The 8,498-nt window shown below is 47.1% G+C and overlaps 1 protein-coding gene across 1 annotated transcript in view; it reads left to right on the top strand.

The window, feature by feature from the left end:
• LOC121680184 (MOB kinase activator 3B) overlaps nucleotides 1-7,333 on the top strand; it is a 33,239-nt gene extending 25,906 nt beyond the window's left edge. The window contains exons 3-4 of the mRNA XM_042059402.1: nucleotides 1,358-1,560; nucleotides 5,899-7,333. Of these exons, the coding sequence (XP_041915336.1) occupies nucleotides 1,358-1,560; nucleotides 5,899-5,928 (233 nt within the window). The 3' untranslated portion in view covers nucleotides 5,929-7,333. The remainder of the gene's footprint in view (nucleotides 1-1,357; nucleotides 1,561-5,898) is intronic.
• The last annotated feature ends 1,165 nt before the right edge of the window (nucleotides 7,334-8,498 follow it).

Here is an 8,498-nt window from a genome sequence, read left to right as displayed (position 1 = left end):
GAGGTGACGCTGAATAGGAGCAAAGCACAGGACAGCCTGGCGCTGAATCTCATGGTCATTTCACAGCAAAGGAGAAAAACATTTCCCCTTTTTTCCTGTGCGCCCGTGCTGTGGGCAGCGGGTAGAGGGACGAGCGAGGGCATCCTGTTTTCCCGCTCTCCTGAGGATGAAGGTGTGCTGTCCGTTACGGCGCCCTGGCACCGGCTCTGGAACCGCCGGTACGCAGGTCAGCTCGCATGCTTCCATGCTGGCCACTGTGAATGCGTCCTTTTTCATTCCGCTGATTTGGGGTCAGTAATCTAAGGAAGCTAGCACAGTGGCATTAGTAAGCCCACCCTGCTCGCTGTGTTCGACATGAATATGTCACAGAGCATTAATACGCAGGAGTAATTACTCATCCTGAATCACGTGCAGTCAACTCCGTCACCACTATAAGCAGGACATGGCTGGGATTTCAAGCATGACTTTCAGATCTTTAATACCAAGCCCATGACTGTCACATCAAGTGTTTGAAATCACTCTTCTATATTTATGTTATGAAAATCTGGCTCAGGGACATTAGAATGTTAAAGCAGGACAGTATTCCTGCGTTTGTTGTTGATGTCATCGGAGTCTTGTCATAAGAGGCTTGTCTCGTCATCAGCCCACACAGTGTTGTGTTTTGTTGTGAAACGGAAGCCTACAGTAGGTGACGGGTTCTACCTGCGATTGTAATCCCAGTGGGGTGTTTGGGCGAGGAGGGGAGAGAGGTCATACTAATCTCTTCCACTGACTGAGCTGATAACAAGCTAATCCCAGACAGAAGTCACAGAGAGTCGGGGCGCTATGTCTGTGCCCCCTCCCTTTACTCCCACCCCCTCTCTCTCTCTCTCTCTCTCTCTCTCTCTCTCTCTCTCTCTCTCTCTCTCTTTCCTCTCCCACTTGTTAGAGAACAGACCACACACATCATCTGATCTTGAGCACCTCCATCTTCTCTCTCCTATCCTCCCACCCCATCACCATCCAACGCCCCCTCCCCTTAATCAGCTTCTCATCTGGTCCAGGAGAGCCGCAGTGCAGCTCAGCTCTGGCTGACTCATGGGGGCCTGAGGGAGGATATAGATGCAGTGTCCTGATAGTCCACCCCACACCCTCAGCATCCTGCACGATACTTTGAGTGAAAATGTAACTGTACAAGTCCACCACTCACTCGTCCTCTACACCTCCTTCAGCCTACTTCATCCATCACTCTGTTCCGTCCGTGTCCCAGTTTCTCATCCTCATTCTTCCATCTCTTTTATCCCTCCATCTGGCCTCCTTTTCTTTTGTCTCTCTCTCTCTCTCTTTCTCACATGTCTCTCATCCTCTCTTTCTCCAGGAATCCCCTTCCCCAAGAACTTCATCCAGATCTGTAAGAAGATCCTGTGCCGGCTCTTCCGTGTCTTCGTGCACGTCTACATCCACCACTTCGACCGCATGATCCAGATGGGCGCAGAGGCGCACGTCAACACCTGCTACAAGCACTTCTACTACTTCTGCACCGAGCTCAACCTCATAGACCGCAAGGAGCTCGAGCCACTGGTGAGGGCCTGGACCGTGTGTGTGTGTGAGTGTGTGTGTGTGTGTGTGTGTGTGTGTGTGTCTGTGTGTGTCTGTGTCTGTGTGTGTCTGTGTCTGTGTGTGTGGGTGTGGGTGTGTGTGAGTGTGTGTGTGTGTGTGTGTGTGTGCACGCGCGCACGCATAAGAGTGATTTGTGTTTCCATGCATGGTGCATGTAATTACAGGAACTGGCATACCTCATCTTCACCACATCCCTAGGTGACTCATCAATGTAAATCCCTAGGTAGAATGATGTCATCTTAAACAGTATGGCCTGCAGCAGTGTGTCTCTGAGGCCTCTGACTCACTGCCCAGCACTGTCACCAGCCCAGTCCTCACACATACTGTAAGATGGTGTGTAGACCAGGCTACTGTATATAATCTGTATGTACACTAATATGTCTATCTGTGTATACACTAATATGTAGCCTGTGTCTGTCTGAGTGCATGTATGAGTTTAGTGGTCAAAGAAGCAAATTGAGATCAGGCCAGCTACATACGTACAGTCGAGCACACACACACACACACACACACACACACACACACACACACACACACACACACACACACACACTACCACCTCTTTCTCTCCATCTGTTTTCCTTTCTGTTTCTCTCTCTCTCTTTTTCTCTCTCTCTCTTTTTCTCTCTCTCTCTGTCTGTCTCATACTCAGTATAAGTCCTTCTGACCACCAGGGCTGAGAGCAGATTAAAAGCTCAGGGTCCGCGGCAACATCTGGCTCCACCTGCTGCCTGACCCCTGCCCTGCTAGCCTCATGTGAGTGGTCCAGCCTTCTGACCTCCCACCCATGACCGCCTCAGTCACCGCACACTAGCCTCACTGAGCTGGCCTGCTCTTATCGGAGACCTGTAATCTCTCATTGTGATACAGGATAAGCCTGTCCGTCCAACGTGACCGTTATTAGATGCTAAAACAGAGGGAGTTCTCGTGATGTCCTGTGCTGTCCATCCCACCCCGTGATGCTGAGGCGCTGAGAGATGTTCGAGATAGAAAGTTCGCTGAGAGAAGTTCGAGATGTTGGTCAGTAGTGATTCATCTCCCGCCTTCTGTTCTTCAGCGATGGATCTGGACAAAAATACAGTTAATGAGTTTTTGGAATCAGAGCAGACTCCGTGATCATCTGTGGCCAAGGGACCAGACACAGACACCGTGTGAACAATGGCTCCCTCTTCTCTCGCCCGTCAGCCCAAGAGATTCTCATGATCAGACTTGGAACAAACAACTGCTTAACCATGACAGTGGGAGGGATATCAAGGAAGAACAGCGCAGTTCCATCTATTTGTGAAGAGCCCTTTCTGCATAGCAAATTTATCCCATAGCTCTCTGTTATATATTTTTGTTAGTCTATTGTGGTATATTTAATAATATACACTCAGACTCATGCTGGACCTCTCACCTGTGCGATATTTAAAGCTAAAGAGTAGAAATAACTCAAGAAAATGTACTAAATTTGACTTAATTGACACTGGCATTTGTTAGAAATTCATCATGTGATGTCTCAGTGTATTTAGCCATGTAACTATGACATTGAAACAAAGATTCATCATTCCGTTAACAGCTCTAGTTTAGGCCACAGATGGCTGCATGGAAAATGGGCACCATTTGTAACCGTGGCAGCGCTAACGACGAGCCATCTTGCAGCTGAGTGGAGCGCATCACGAGCGCGCAGCAGACATCATTATCATCCTCATCAGTAGAAGAGAAAGACTCTGGGAAGCCATCAGCCATAATGAGGATGAGTGCAGCCTGCTTTAAAGGACTCCATTCTAGCAGAGAGAGAGAGAGAGAGAGATGGAGAGGAGAGAGAGAGAGAGAGACAGAGTGGTATTTTTAACGAGTCATTCTGAAATGGCGCTCAGGGACCGTAGTTACCTCTAGGCAGGTTTTATGGCCCTGAAGGAAACAGGAAGTGATAACTGTAAAGTGGTGAGCAAGGTAATGATGTCAGCGGTAAAAGAAGTTTATGATACACTACTCCTGGCTGATGTCTCCAAATGTATGTGGGGGTTGTGTTGTTTTGTGTGATTGTCGATAATATGCTCAGTCTGTCTTTCAGTCAGTCTCTCACTCTCACTCTCTCTCTCTCCTCTTGTCTCCTTCATCTCCTCCTGGCATTCTCTCACTCACTTCATCCAGATGGAGGTTGTGTGTGTGTGTGTGTGTGTGTGTGTGTGTGTGTGTGTGTGCAGGCGCGTGTGCCCATGTGTGTGCTCTGTCTGCGTCTGTCTGTCTATCTGATCTGACCGTGACCTTGAGTCTGGCGTCTTGAGGTGTCCAACTGCCCGTGGCGGAGGCTGAGCTGTGCTGGCCGCCGCCCAGCGCTCTGCGCCGCCCCACACCTGAGCCGCGAACGTGACCCACTGACTGCCTGCGTGTCCCCTTTGCTAATGGAAACATCATCAGGCTTTGACCTCATTCTTATTCAGAGCTATTTATAGGGGAAATTAGCTAGATGGGTTACATAGCGACATATGAGCTCTGCTTTTGTGATGTCTCTGTACTTTATGCAAGAGCTAGGGCTTTGAGAGAGAGAGCCATTCTATTTGTTTTGTTTGTTTCAGACTCACAGGTTTGGGTTAGATACAGTCTAATCAATCAGATAATAGTGTCGTACACGCACAACATACTAATGAGGAACTGCAATAAAGCACACATTTGGTGGTGACCATAGACTTTGCACTCCTGAACTTCACGCCCAAGAAGCTATAATGACTTCAGGGAAGTCCCTTGGATACTTCTCTGTAATGGAGAAGTCCCTAAAAAACAGGGTTTAGTTTCACATTCAGATTCATGGAGTGTGTATCTCTTCCCACTTAAACTGAGAGATTTCCATCTGCACCCCCCCATCTGCACACCTGTGTTGCCTGAGGACAGCAGCCCAGCCCCTGCCATTGCCGTCATTAATTATTGATCACCAGCTCTGATTAAACCATGAACGCAGTGGAAGGTGTGAAAAGGAGGTCGGTTACAGGGTGGCAGCAGCAGTGCATGATTGACAGTCGAGCTCAGGGTGGACAGCAGCAGCCGAAGTCCACCTCTGTCCGGGAAATAAGAGATGAGACAGCTCAAGTCCAAAAGTGTTGATTCATGGTAGGCAGTTGTGCATGCCTTTGACAATCACTACGACGGTTTTATTCCGATCAAGGTGTTTTATATGTGTCAGTTTTATTCTGATTGATTCAGTTATGTTAGAACTTTATTAAAATGCCTAAATTGCTTCCACTAAAGAATTGTGGGATAAATATCTGTGATTGCGCACAGTGATTACATCACCCATTGCTACTAATCTGATGCAAAATGAGCTTATTGTAAAGAGGGCTGAGTCTGGATGCAGATGTGGAAGTGTGGACTGGGGGAGTGAGAGGGAGGGAATGGGAGAGGGGGACACAGAGAAACCGAGAGAGAGATGGAGACGGAGAGCAGGATTAGAGGGAGGAGAAAGAGGAGAGGGTTATTCTCCTGAATTGTTCTGGTGGTGTGGAATGAGAGCCTGTATTGTGATGTCTAGCTGTGTGTGTGTGTGTGTGTGTGCACGTGGGTGTGTGTCTGGCTGACCCAGATGTGAGAACAAGCCTTGAGTGACCGCTTGCCGAACCCTGGCGAAACACATCTGCTCACCACCTCAGATGCAGTCTGTGCTGGGACACACACACACACACACTCCGATCTCACAGACATACGGAAACACATTTTCACACACACAGTATCACTCACGCTCAAGCATAGACACAGATCTACTACACACATTCTTTCCCTGACACACACACACACACACACACACACACACACACACACCAATCAATATGCTTTGTCTGTATCCACACACACCACTTTCTCGCCACCCTTTCACACAGATGTCCATAACATGCTCTCCACTGGCCCCCAAACACTCCACACCTGAGTGCACTAAACTGGACCCAGTGGTGTGTGTGTGATGTGTCCTTTAGGAGACTAGCCCTCACACCTCACACTCCACCCCCTCATTAGCACACTGGAAGCACAGAGCACACTACATGGATATTGTCCCCACTGGTTCATATGGGAATGCAGTTTATTTCAGTCGGCTACACGTTTAAAATGAGTGTCATGAGTGTAACTGTCGTTTTCATCGTCTGTGTAACTGACCTATGTAGTTTTAGTTTTCGGTGCCAGTAGACTTAAAGCAGGATTAGAAATGCAATGTTTTACATTTCTGTGTATTTGTGCACATTGTGCACATTGCTTAGCCAGGTTAACATTGTCTCTAACATTTTAGTTTTTTTTTTTCTCCCTTTGTCTCTCTCTTTCTTTGATTTGCAGAAAGAGATGACCTCACGCATGTGTCATTGAACACCGGTGGGGCTTGCCACCCTTGGGACCACACTTTGGAACCCCACCCTGTTCACAGGAGGTTGCCATGGAGACCAGAGGGAGCACCAGCAGAACTGACTCTAAACCTTGATGACATCATCAGGGCTCTGAGGGGCCAGGAAGAAAACCTGCTGCCAGGGTTGAAAACATAACAAGCCCTTTAAACCAACCCCACACACCCACCTTACCCCCCTCTCTCACCCTGGGCATGGAGAGGGGCAGACTAACGTTTACGTGAATAAGCGAAACAACACCACCTACTGGTGAAATTGGCACTCTATTGTGCTATAAGGCTAATTTCCACAAGATGGCGATCCTGTCCCAACTATACTGTAGTTGAGCAAATTTGTGGTGAATCAGAGTAGTGCTAGAGGACCATCTGCCTGGTTCTGATTTTTCTGACTCTGAATTACTGCTGAATCTACTACATAACATGTTTTTTACTTTGGTCCAACTTGTACATTGTCTCTTAATTCCTGATTTTTTGCAATGATGTTGTGGACTCATTAGTTTATTTTTTTAAACAAATTGATCTTCCTACTAGTTTTCACAAATATTTTACTACTTCTATGTGTTTATAATTTACTTGAGGTTTTTGGAGTGGAGACTGCCAAATTGAATTGTCAATATGATTTTCCTAAAGTCAAGCTTGTTTTAAGTGGTTGTCCACCGCCTGTGTACTGATAGGGGTTTTAACTAACTGACCTGTTAAAGTTGTCAGGATGTTTGGACCTGCAGTGAGACTTTTGATCATTCTCTTTTTAATTATTAGAACTCAAGAACAAAGAGCATTAAAGTTTGACATAAATGTTCAGTTCCTGGGATAAGCAGCGTTTGCAGTGCAGTGGTATGGTACGCAACAGGATAACTCTGTCAATGAGAGGCAGAGCATTGAATTGGTTCCAGAACTTTTTGGGGAGGGTCTCTTTTGGTCACTAAGTGATTCTTGGTAGCATAAGGCAACATGTACAGACATGTTTGTGTTGTCAACCTCTGTCCAGGTCTTTGTCTATGTAGTGAAATAAATTGTAATTTTTGTTGCGTTGCTGCTTGTCACACATCATGTCAGGTGTGATTCAACAACTCTGTTGATAATTCAGTACAATCTTTCTGTGTGCAACCAGTTGTTTAACAAGGCCACACACAAACACAACGTTTTTCAGTCTCTGCAAGCTAACCAAGAGTGTAGCATTCCTGAAGTGGACTATCATTAACAACACTGACATTTTGCTTTCTCTTTTTTCATTGGTTTGTTGTTTCCTATAAACCGCAGCTTGAACACCTCTGTTTCTTCACATGTCAATCTCTTGTTGTAAACTAAAAGATGTTGATGATTCTATGTAAAGCGAACAATTGAAGCAATAAAGAGTGTATTTTGATTCAACATGTTTGCAGTTTGCTGTTTGTGAGAAAAACCTTCACTTTTTTTAACTGAAACGGTATATGTTCCGTGTCCATTTTGTTTCATGAAGTTAACACTAGGTGGTGCAACTGGCCAGGTCAACAAGCTCTCTCTCTCTCTCTGTAGTACTCTCTCCTACACACACAGTCTTTCTGTCTATTTTTCTCCTCTATTTGTCTTACCATCTGTAAGCTTCTTAGAAAGGTCCACTCTTCATGATTAAGACAGGGGCAGAGAGAACATGATACCCAAATGTCCAAAAAGATCAGCCTGCATGTAATCCCTCGGGGGTAGATTTAATTCCCTTCTGAGAGTGAGATTAGACCCTTGAGTTTACCCTCACACGGCACGGTGTGAAGCGCAGAGTAAGTGGTAACTCACGAGTAATCTCAGATTTTGGCCCCTTGAGCTGTATATAAGGAGGACGTATCTCTACCTATCGTGAGCCAAAACATGAGCCAGAGCCTGCCAGCTTCTCCGTACAGCAGTAGCACGGCAAGAACTCAATAACTAATGCAGTGACCTCCACTGGACCTCTTGAATTCATCTTGCGTCTTCAGCAGACACACTGGACCAGTGGCTCCGTATATTTTAGAAACACTATCCCTATGGTTGCATGCCCTAGCAACTGCACCGCACTGCACTTGAGATTGGACTGAGAAACACCAAGGGGGACCTACTGGGGGGGCTGATTGACCAGTCAGTGTGCTGATTGCCCTCCTTCGTGGCTGTGCATCATGGGAGAGAAGGACCCCTCAGGGCCGCCCGTCTGCGTCCAGATCCTGTCGGTGGTGGCACTGGTGTGCTTCGGCCTCTACTGCCTGGTCAAGGCCGTGTCCTTCGGCTTCTTCAACTGGTGGTACATCCTGGGCTTCGCCTGCATCGTGGCCACGGCACTGGCCTCCTTCCGCATCTACGAGGTGTGCATCATCATGGCCCGGCGTGAGCTGGCCGTGGCCGAACCCTGTGGTCAGGTGCCCTTAGTGTGAGGGACATCGCTTCAGACTGAGAGTCTAGTTGACGGACTTAGTTGGTCAATCAGTGATCAGTCTCACTGAGTCCTTCAGTGGCAAAACCAGTAGGAATTGGTACATTATGTCTTGGATATCTACACAAGGTGGTGGGGGAACAGTGAGTAAGGGAGTGA

This window comes from Alosa sapidissima, chromosome 13 (assembly GCF_018492685.1).
Source record: "Alosa sapidissima isolate fAloSap1 chromosome 13, fAloSap1.pri, whole genome shotgun sequence".
NCBI lineage: Eukaryota > Metazoa > Chordata > Actinopteri > Clupeiformes > Clupeidae > Alosa > Alosa sapidissima.
The sequence above is the reverse complement of the archived record's forward strand: the minus strand, read 5'-3'. Positions and strand labels throughout refer to the sequence as shown.